The sequence below is a fragment of the Haemaphysalis longicornis genome, unplaced genomic scaffold (assembly GCF_048455015.1).
Source record: "Haemaphysalis longicornis isolate Haplotype H1 unplaced genomic scaffold, Haemaphysalis longicornis Haplotype H1 scaffold_1, whole genome shotgun sequence".
In the NCBI taxonomy this organism is placed as follows: Eukaryota; Metazoa; Arthropoda; class Arachnida; order Ixodida; family Ixodidae; genus Haemaphysalis; species Haemaphysalis longicornis.
In genome coordinates, this window is record NW_027526203.1 from 143293698 (window position 1) to 143305395 (window position 11698).

Here is an 11698-nt window from a genome sequence, read left to right on the forward strand (position 1 = left end):
CCCCCAACCCAATGCACCCCATCTACAACTCAGCCCGCCACCAAGCCCATAGTGTGACAGCGATTGTAAAATATTAAAAGTATTGTAAAAAATGCACGAATTTTATGTTATTTAGCATTTTCTTCTGGTTGCAAATATGTTTTCAAAGGACGTAAGTTTGTTATCTGTATCGCCATCGTCGTCATCAAGCTATATTGTCTGCTTCAAACCCACGTGCTTCACTTAAGCAATGGACGAACAGTGGTAGTACATTTAGGCAGCGCGGTCCGTACGGGCCCGCATAAGCCCACAGCAGTGGGAGCTTATTCTCAACTTTATGACACAGCAGCCACTTCTCGGCAGGGAGGCCAGTGAACTGAGGCTGAATTGAGGGCCCAGTTGTGGCACTCCTTGACGAGGCTCCTCAACCAGGAAGGACCAGGCAGCCGCTCGGTGGACAACTGGCGGCGTTTGTGGCGTAATCGTGTGGCTGCGGCACAAGCTGAAGCAGCGAAGGCCGTCGCCGACTTCAGGTGTGACAAACTAAGAGGTTCTCCGCAAATGTCGCTCTTACCATTCGCGTGCATAAAATTTACGCATGCACGTGCGTCGACGGTGCCTCAGCATGCGCCTATCTATCAAAAGTTTGTCTGTCAAAAGTTTCAGGCCATGCCAAAGGTTCATAGGTTGCACAGAATTCAAAACGCAACCTTAACTTTTGAAAAAGACAAACGTTTCATGCAACAAATTTGGCAAAGAGCCTCTGTTACTGTCATAAAAGAACTTGGTCGCATGAGAACATTTAAGTTAGTCCACTTAAAATTACTTTTGCTATGACCAAGAAAGTTTTGCCAAACTACGTTTCTGTGCGCATGCAAGATATGTGCGTACCCCTGTACGTAATATTAATGCTTAACAATTGCTAAACATGCCAATGTTTCTTTTCCATGACAGGGTCACAGTTGCGGGGCAGTCCCACATCCTGAATGCTTTGGACGACGACACTGTCCGTGTCGTCAACATAGCTGGCCGTGAGTCAGTTGTGGGTGGCGGTGGGCCCTCATCACATCACCGCTTCACGCCACCACGCCGCCGCAGACCCGTTGCTCGGGCTGTAGCCACGGTGGAGCAAGGACATTACGTTTGTTGAGCGTGCACGATGTTGCAACCACCTTGGCAGCAGACCATCGGCACTTGATTTCGATCCAGTGCCAGCGGCTTGCTGCCGAGGAAGAGTGCAGGGTGGCACTTCAGCGGCACCTTGAAGCAGTTGCGTACCCAACATTTTATAATAGACACATGCTGTGTTCACAAGGGCGCAACTGGGCACAGCAAAATGTTGTGACTGTAGTTTTCAAGTATGAACAGGCCTTAGGTGTCACATAAACATTGAAATCTAAGAGGAAAGCATCCACAGGGAGGCAAATGGCAGCGACACTGGAACTAAAGGTACAGGCGATGAAATAGGCAATTTCACGTCACTTTTCCGCAGTTTGGCTTTTTCTGCTGTGTGAAATTGCGGACATTTTCATTTCCATGCAGGTTAATGGCAAAACTGGAGATCTGAAACTGTGGAAAAACAAGTGCCTTCTATTGTACCACATGAAAAAAAAATCATATCCTAGTTTTGTTGTTCTTGCTTCGCTCGTTACAAAAACAAACAATGGGACAAAAAACTGACAAATTTCTGTGAGCTACCCAAAGTAATATTGATATTCAAAATAACAGCACTCTGATGCCTCTCATCTGTTTTAAGTTGCTCTTTTGTGTCCCTGAACAGGAGGCGGTGTGGAGTGACCAGCTCGTGCGGGCCATTGAGCTGTTGGCCGCTAGTCAGGAACGCCTGGCCCAAGAGCAAAAGCGTCTCGCTGATGCGCAAGTGCAGCAGACGATGGTGCTACAGCAGGTGCTGCAAGAGCTGCGGGTCAACTGGTAGCCACCGCAAAGAAGTAGCACCTGCAATGGTAAGAAAGGTGCCTGTGTGAATGCTAGGCACAAGACGAGTGCTGCCTTGCCTAGGACATTTATAAATTGGCAATATTATGAATGCAAGACCATAAGTGGCTAGGTGATCAATTTGGGAACGATCATCGCATGACAGAACGTGTGGAGGTTGCTAACAGCACTCAGGCATACATTTTGTGCAGAATACAGTAGAATCTCGTTAGCATGAACTCAGTTATGGTGCACTTCATTAGCCTTAACGGGCGATCACTATTTCTATGCCATAGCAGATTCATAGTCTTTTGATAAATCGTCATCTGTACCGTGGTAGCACTTCAATGACATGCCAAACAGTTCGAAGCAAAGTTACAACTTGTAGAAAAAGTGCATGGTAAGAACCTTCACCCACCACGTTTTGCATTGCACATGCTAACAGCCTGCAAACAAAGCATCTGCACATTTACACAAACTGAAGAAACTAATTTGTAACTATGCATTGGAATCCCATTAAAAAAAAACTGGAATATATGTAAAAGTGAAAGCTATGTAAGTGCTATGGCACAAACGTAAATTTTCATTGCTAAACTTGGCATTTGGACTTTGCGGCAGAGTGTGCCACGTTCAGAGCAACCTCAACCTAGGAGTATATTATTGCATTCTATCTGCAGTGCTGTAGGTGGTGCAATAGGTAAACCTGGCCCATTGGACATCACCTCAAAAAAAAAAAAAAAAAAAGTTGTCGTAGCCGAAATTGGGCCATCTATCCCATTTATTAGCTTTCACATGCAACACAGGCAGGGGAACCACAAACTACAGACCTTGCAAAGTAATGTCAAATAGTTAAACAATTAGAGGAGTTGCACGTGCCAAGCTAGATCTGGGCCATCAGGCGCACAGTAGCAAAAGGTTTCGGGGTAATGTTTGACCACGTTGGGAGCTTGAAAGTACCCCAAAATGTCAACACATTGGTATTTTTATAGTCTACCTTTATCAAAAGTAAAGATACCATAGCAAAGCTGATCATGCTGATTTAACCTGTGCTTGCTCTCGAATTAATAGGCGACACCAATTATTTTGCGTCTAACCAGTTAGTGACGCATGCAGCTACAGTCCACGTCATTCCACTGGACCTTGATGACGCACAAAGACCAAGGCACCAATACTTGTGGGTGTGGATGGCACCTGCGCCAGGACACAACTGTTACCCCTCAGGAACATCCAGGATTTTTGAATGGTTACACGTGAATGACATGATTGGCGTGATGGATATCTGTACTCCCAAAGAAAACCTGGTAGTTTTCCCATGTTTGTTCAATCATTCATTTAATTCATGGCAGAAGGAGGTTGCTCTGATAAGACTGGAGTTTATTCAGGCTAAACTGTTGGTCCCCAGTATGTCTGTCTGTTGGAACAAAAACATTTGCCCGCACTGATACGCCAGATGTGTTTTCAGTTGAAAGACATCAGAAAAGTACACAAATGTGCAGTGAACACACAAATGTGCTCACTGAGCAAAAATGCAAGGCACATTTTTTGAAATGTGCTTAGGAGAATTGAAACTGGTCATCAACTATTCGGTTAGTATTTTTATAAGTGTTTATGACACTTCTATTTGTATTACAACCATTCCAAACCTACACCACGCTATATGCGCGGACGACCTATACGCTCAAGTGAACTGGTGCCTCTGAGTGCAAAAGATCGGACTACTCCCGCTATTCCATTTCGAGGGGACATGGCTCTTGAAACTATTTCTTTCAATAAGTAAACTTTGTGAAACTTGTCAGTCTTGCTGCTTTTGCCCCACTGATTTCAAATTTGCCACTAGTTTTTCAGTTGGTCAATCAGTTCCCGAGGTAATAAGAGGTAATTAACCATTTTTGGAGGAACAATCAACAAAACACTGTTGGTCATAAAACTGTAATCTTTACATTTTCCAACACAATAAACCCTGCTGAGTGCAATAAGAGAATCAGTTTTTTGATGCATCACTTGGAACTAATTTTACAGGTAATAAAACTTCAGTGTTTGAAATGGGCACTCAAAATGGTTCCTTGGAGTAGTGCCACCAAGGTTTAATGAGCTGTAAAATTAGTTCCACATGGTGCATCAAAAAACTGATTTTCGTAGGACATAGGACATACTCGTAGGACATTAGGTAATTGCCTAGCAGAGAAAAAAGTGAAGACTCAATATGGAATTCCTCTGTTTATTATCTACCAATTGCTGGAGTGTATTAAGATTTCTCACTTTAGAGGATTTGCTGTACAGACTGTTGGTTTGGTTTCTCTTACGTGTAATGTAAGTGCGTATAGACCACACTTAAGTGTTATGTCAGTGTGGCCTATGCATGCCTATCCATGTGTCTGTCTTGTTTGTCTGTTGTGTATCTAACTTAGCGTGGTTTTACAGTGTGGAGTTTGTTCTTTGTTTGCGTGTCTTTCATGGCAAGATTTACACAAAGCCGTTTATAGAAGTGGTTTGAGATGGAGGTAGGGAACACATGGTACATCTATAGTAAGGTGGAGAGCAGGCAAAGCGGCACTACACTAAGACTATGCTTAGCAACTCCGCTAGCACTTTCCTCACCACACTCACAATCTTCACTACCTCACCAACGGCTATAAAGGACTGCACTGACCTTCTTGCACCGACCAACGCCACCAAAGATCGCCGCAGTCTCCAAGCTGCTCGCCCTGCTGCATTAGCACCATGTCTTCATCACCCATAGTACCCCACCTCAAAAGATGGAGTTGGTGTGGGCCCCGGCACACACTGGCCTGCCGGGAACGAAACTTGCTCATATGATCGCCCATGATCTCACTCCGGGCAGGTGTAAACATGGTCCCTCGACACAGCGCACTTTTCCAGAGAACGTTAATCACATTCAATGACATCGTGGAGCACTAGCGATTCTATCGTCGTACCTGTTGCCACCCCCCTCCTTTCTCCCTCATGCCTCACCAAACCCGCTATTGGCGACTCTTGCAAACAGACTCCTTCCCTGCAGAGCTCGTATACACCCCATCAACCCCTCCCCATTCCCGTCTTCCCAATGCAGCCAATGAGCTATAAGGTGTCATTCAGATCGGCTTAAAAAGAGCATTTTCCACACGTTAAGTGCTGAACAGAATCTTGGAATTCCTGAAAACAAGGAATTGTTTCGACCCGTCATTACCAGAGATTAAGGGAATAGTGAGAGCCAAGTCAATGACCATGAGGTGTACTGTGAACACGTCTTAGTAGAGAAGAAGACGCCTGTGGAAATGCTAAGCCACAGCTGAATCGCTATCGAATGAGTATCGTCGGAGCTGAATATGACCGTGCCAACTTGCATCCTAAAAAGCAATCTTGCATGCTGTGTAGCAGCATTCTTGCGAGATGCAGGGTGTGCAGCCGTTTTTCGGTTGCTCGGCCATGCGGTATAGACTTTCCATGGTGCAAAGGAGACAGCACACAATGCGATACGGGGAGTTGAATAACCCGATGTCACCAGAATCTGGCTGCCAGCTGTCGTCCTGAAGACGACCGCACTGCGCCTGCGATCAGCCCGCTCAGCCAGATCCTTTGGGATATCGAGTTTACTGATAGCGAGAACACCTGTAATGAGTGGGCAGTGCGCAAGCCCTGTAATAATGCGAATGGTTTTTCCAAACAGGGCTTCAAGAGATATAATTTTAGACACTGAGACAAGTAAATGCATAATTGACGAAAACAATGTGCGAAACCTGACAGAGCCCCACTTTCCGGATGCCTCAGACAAGGCGAGTCAGATGGCCAGCGTTTTATAACTGCATGGAGCCATTTGCGGGCCCCGCCTTTCACTAGTTATATTTCCCACAATATGCATCGAGCGTTTATCTGGTGTTCATCGGTCCCAAAGATTAGATGGGTTTCTGAATATAATGAGGCAGGCGTTTTGCGCCATCAAGGTATGAGCGCACTACCAACGCCGCGCAGTGCCACGTGCCTTCCGCCCACGTCTAAGGACTTTGCAAGCCTGTTGTTTATGGACGGACCTAAAGAGGCTGGTACAGGACACGATGACCTCGGTATGCATGGGCCCTATTTTATTCTAGAATGACGTTCATGAAAAGTCCCTTAGAGCTTGCTGGCTAAACATATGGCGGAGAAATCCCCTGAAAATTTCCAACCCGTGCTCTGTTTACTTTTCGGGGCACCTGTTCGTGCAGCCCCACATAGGTTCGTGCAGCCAATGGACGTTATAGTCATGTTCCTCCAACCGTTAGTTTAAGCATCGGCCTGTATGCACTATATATTCCTTAGCGCTTGTCATAGGAATCCGGTGCACAACATTTTCATGTTCAATTTTTTCTTGCGCTTTGTGGTACACTTGGTGCACAAAGTGCACTTTCGGCTGTACTTTGTGCTGGGAGAATTTTCTTGCCGCCGAAAACACGACGTTAACCTTAACATGCTCAGCAATTTTTTTAAGGTTGTGGGAGAGCTTATGAAAGCACGGAAATACCGCTATCTTTCTCTTGGGTTGAGTAAACCGCCGTGACGCACTGCTCAGCGAGCCCAGAGAGCGTAGCGGGGCCCCGCTCCCGCAGCGCCGATTGCGCAGGAGCGCGCTACGCATGCGCCATGGCGCTCCGTCTTGCTATCGGAGCTGAGCGGGCCGTCATAAAGGCAGCTAAAACAAGGACTCTGCTAAAACTCTCTATTAATACGTAATCTAGCCCAAAGGGTCTTGAAATCAAGGGTGCCTTTGAAAGCGATGTGCACGCACGCAAACATCCCGCCACCGGCGACCGAAGTGGAGAAGAGTTGTGCCTGCCGTGCACCAGGACGATACCGGCGCTACGCGTGCTCCTTTCCGTGCATTTCTGCGTCACTGTAGAGTGGTCGCTGAGAGCAGGTTCTCATCGAATGTGCAAGAAGTGCGCTATTCGATAAACGATGGGCTATCTCTTCACCGGCAATCCCTGCCTGACACCACCATGGCGACAAGCCGAGAAAAAAAAAATAACCGGTGTATCGTTCCCTTTCTCTCTCTTTGCAACCTGATTGGCTGGACTCAAAATCTGCCGGTGACGTAATCGCGATCTTCGCCACCTAGAAAACATAATTTACCAGCGGCTTTTGTTATCACGCCATTACGCCCTCTTTGTGCCAGCATAAGAGCTGCGCAGAAGTGCAGTCTACCACCTACGCTTCGCTGTTCTTCTACGCTTGTGCCCAGTCTCTTGAAGGACGGAATTCATCTCCTCGGTAAGTTCCCCTACTTCGCACGACGCATTTAACATGCGTCTGGTTAACAGTGGTTGCCCGCATGCGAACCAACCGCCTGCTTCTTCCATTTCATTCTGTGTTTCCCCCCTGTGCTATCTTTGCACACGCATTTCCTTCATTGTGTTGTTTTTTTAACAAATGCGGCCTTTGTGGCGGATACGCTGTCGCTTTCGCGTCTCCGTTTATCGCTGTTTGTATTGAAGTTCGCGAATCAAGAAACGCTGAGTACCGTGATGATATATCGTTCGACTTTGTTGTCGCGCAATGCTTGCATGTGAATGGCGACGCGTCTCGGGTCAAACTGCGGCTAGTGAAGGCATTCTGCAGCAGGGTCACCAAACAAATCCAAACCAAACTAGTCAAACTTAATCCAAACCAAACTAGTCAATCAACCAGTCCTACGGCTAGTGAAGGCATTCTGCAGCAGGGTCACCAAACTAATCCAAACCAAACTAGTCAAACTTAATCCAAACCAAATCCAAACCAAACTAGTCAATCAACCAGTCCCTAGATAGGTGGGCGGTCCGTCCTCGGCGACAACATCGTCCAGTGGTTGCAGGGGGGGGGAGTCTTCCCAGGCGAACACGATTGCGTAGCCGTTCTGATGGGCCACCGTGCGGGCGAAGTGCACCACCAGGAAGAACACATCCAGGAACGCGAAGAGGAGGACCACCACGAACGCGAGGTGGAGGAGAAGGCTGCGACGACGGAGCGTCGCTTGCCCGTTGCCGGCCTCCACCCACCTTCTTTCCATGGCGCCAAACGGTGGGCGAGTTCATCCTGGACATAATAAAATATGGCAAAGTTTGATCCCGCAAACTGCGAAAAAGACGGCAACTCGTGCGAAAAAGACGACAACTTAGAGAATACGGACGGGACAAACGCTAGAATATGCTGGCGCTGGTTTAGTGCCCTTTTTGCATTTTATTGAAAGCTTTCTTTATGCCTCGCCGATGATGACGTTGGCCGAAACGCTGTTGAGTTCTGTTTTTACACAATAACGGAACAATCAAATTTAGCAGCAGTCTTTGGTCTTCGGCAGTAAAATGGTATCAAGTTACAAATAACACAGCCTTTGACACCGTTTTTCGTCAAGGCAATGAGGTGCCAATAATCGATGTGTGAAAACAGAGCACGGTAGTAAGTCAAGCGGTCTTCGTCTATCCATCTCGGGTAGCCGGCAGTAATTTTTTTTCTGTGAAGTTGATTGATTGATTGTGGGGTTTAACGCGCCGACGCAACGCAGGCGATGAGGCGCGCCGTAGTGGAGGGCTCCGGATTAATTTTGACCACCTGGGGATCTTTATCGTGCGCCGAAATCTCGTACACACGGGCGTTTTTGCTTTTCGCCTCCATCAGAAAAGCGGCCGCCGCGGCCGGGAATCGAACCCGCGACCTCGTGCTCAGCAGCGCAACCCCTTAGCCATTTTCTGTGAAGTTGCACGTAAGACTGAGATCCCAATACTGGTACTAGATCGCTTGACTATGAAGTGACATGAAATAACTAACGTCTAGTGACACCCAACAAAGGTAAGGTTTAATTTGCAAGACAGGGTAATTGTCCAGTGAAAGGAACGATGCTTGCAGCGGGCGCCATATTCGCCAGCTACCTTTGGACCGGTGCCCGCTCTCAAACACAGCATAAAGAATTCGTAACAAATACAGTCAACCACACAAACACACTTGATTATAATTTCGCATGAAATTAAGTAGTTACCTTGCACGATGATGTTGCAGCAGCTGGGCAAGGCACTTCCAATCGCAGAGCCAGCGCACATACCGCACAAAATACACAGACGGTTGGCAAAAAAAAAAAACAAAGCTAATAAAGCAGCAGCGAACAGTTTCGTAGCAAAATACATCACCAATTCAAACGTGCTTTTTAAATATTAATAACATACAAACTGTCAAAAAACTATTTTTATTACTATTCAGTTTTTTACTTGTTTTTATGTTACAGCACAATATTTTTGACGTTCATACGAAACTAATAGAAGGGCGCGTTGTATGTGGGCAAAACCGGCACCCAAATCAACGTTTGCTTGGCTGGCTGTGACCCTGGTCGAAACGACCAATGTAATCCCTTCGTGCGCGACATATGTTATTGCGAAGAGAAAAGTGTGAACGTAAGTGTGTCGAGAGGAGACCTGAAACTAATTGCCTGTTCTAAAGCACCTCTCGTAATCACGGCATGGGAGACCGTTTTATAAGTAATAGATTATTCGGTTTCATCATCACTTACTTTACATGAAAATCTGTGGATAAAATAAAGCGTTAGGCACCGCAAATTCACTTTGCACGTTCGCCAAATAAAATGAAGGCATGCATAAGGCGTGCAAATCATGATCACAGCCCGTCTAGGATGCCTTTTGGATCATCCCACTTGGGACTACCACGGGACGTCCTATAGTATGCATGATTTGGGATATGGGACTTGTAGGCTTTTTTGGGATGTCCCTCGGACGTTAGGTGTTCTCTGGGTTATTATAATCTTGTCTACTGTAAAATAATTGTTGGGGATTAGTGTTTCTGGTTATTGGCTTTCCCTTGTTATAAATGAGTATTGACGTTTGCTGTTATTTTTTGCTGCAGGGGATTCTGCACTTCTTCCGGACAATGAGCAGAGCATCCCGGATTTTTCGTTGGAACCTGACAGACTTGTAAGTACTTATTTACAACACTTTTAAGTGCAAGCAACAAAAAAATGCTCCGTACTATTTGTGTGATTGGAGCTTATATTTTGTGCACTGTACTCTGTTTTCTAGTTTCATCTCTGCAACAACACTTTTGTGAAGCCGCAGCAGGCAAACAAAATGTTCAAAAGTAAGAAGGGCATTATTTTGCTGCGAGATGCAGCCCAAGCTATTTGGGGGATTGAAAAACTTGCCCAACGATCGGGGAGGGCCAAGCTGGCATCTGGAAAGGCCATGGAGGACGAAGCTGGAAAACAGCTCACACCAGCGAAGGTGGAAGTTGTGTATGGTGAGTACTTTTACATGGAATTGCTAGCAGTAATTCATGTCATTTTCATCTACTTTTTGTAGCCTGCCTGGAACACTGGGGGCGCATGCACAGTCAAGATACGAAGGTCGCTGCAGCTGGTGTGCTGCGCACACTCAGCGACAAGATCCAAGATGTCAAGCGGAAGCTTAGACTCGAAAAAGATGCGCCTGAGTGAACTGATGTAAATCCCAAGAGTGTGTGCAATAGAGCTGTTCAAATGAACAATTTTGCTTTTGTTTTACTATTTTCCTACACTATGCGGCCAGTAGTGGCCACACACTGGAATCTCGGCAAACAGCTAGAAACGAGTTCCCAGCAAGGCGTGAATTCCCGGCTGGATATGATAAAAATTCCAACAATTTCAAGCAAGAAGTCTCGTAAATTCCAGCAAAATTTTGTGCAGGTTCCAGCAAGTAACAAAGAAATTCCCAGCCGGAAGTGCATGCTTTTCCAGCAAGAAATTTCAGGAAAACCAGCGATTTCCAGCAAGGAATACACACTCTTCCGGCTGGAAATTCTGCAAATCCCAACAAGAATAAAGCTATTTACAGCTGGGAATGGAAGCAGTTAAATCTGGAAATGATTGATTTTACAGCAAGATCAGAGCCGATTCTATCTGGGAATAATCCAAGGTCCAGCCGGAAAAGGTGCCATTCCTACCTGGGAATCCGGCTGGAAATTTTTAACCTCCAGCCAGATTTTTTCCATTCCAGGCTGGAAGTAGGCTTTCCAGTTCCGACTGGAAATGATTTCGTTTCGTAACACAGCCGGGACTGGAAATCATTTCCATCTGGGATAGTGCACTCTTTTTTTCATCAACCGGCTCCTCTACACCCTGCTATATATACAAGCGTCAAAAGTTGAACTGGAAGTCTACCGCGCTGCCCTGCAGATCCCCCTAGGCATCAACAGATTGTCTGCTGCAGCTGTCTAACTTCGCCACCGAATTTGTTGAAGCACATTTACCTTCATAGAGAAATCGCCTGGAGCCAATAGAAATGGGCAACTCTATTCTCACTGCTCAAGGCATTCCGCTGTCCCAACATGCTAAAAGTGCTATGCCTATTCCCCTTGAATTTCGGGAAAACAACTTTACAAGATGCGTCCCCCAACCCAATGCACCCCATCTACAACTCAGCCCGCCACCAAGCCCATAGTGTGACAGCGATTGTAAAATATTAAAAGTATTGTAAAAAATGCACGAATTTTATGTTATTTAGCATTTTCTTCTGGTTGCAAATATGTTTTCAAAGGACGTAAGTTTGTTATCTGTATCGCCATCGTCGTCATCAAGCTATATTGTCTGCTTCAAACCCACGTGCTTCACTTAAGCAATGGACGAACAGTGGTAGTACATTTAGGCAGCGCGGTCCGTACGGGCCCGCATAAGCCCACAGCAGTGGGAGCTTATTCTCAACTTTATGACACAGCAGCCACTTCTCGGCAGGGAGGCCAGTGAACTGAGGCTGAATTGAGGGCCCAGTTGTGGCACTCCTTGACGAGGCTCCTCAACCAG

At 46.3% G+C, this 11698-nt stretch overlaps 1 protein-coding gene across 1 annotated transcript; it reads right to left on the reverse strand.

The window, feature by feature from the left end:
• Window positions 1-1249: 1249 nt before the first annotated feature.
• On the reverse strand, window positions 1250-4820 carry LOC144137423 (uncharacterized). The gene is made up of 3 exons (XM_077669470.1): window positions 4565-4820; window positions 3009-3105; window positions 1250-1935 (listed from the first exon to the last, which is right to left on the reverse strand). Exons 1-3 carry the CDS (start codon window positions 4818-4820, stop codon window positions 1905-1907), a joined length of 384 nt encoding a protein of 127 aa, XP_077525596.1. The 3' UTR covers window positions 1250-1904.
• Window positions 4821-11698: the final 6878 nt, after the last annotated feature.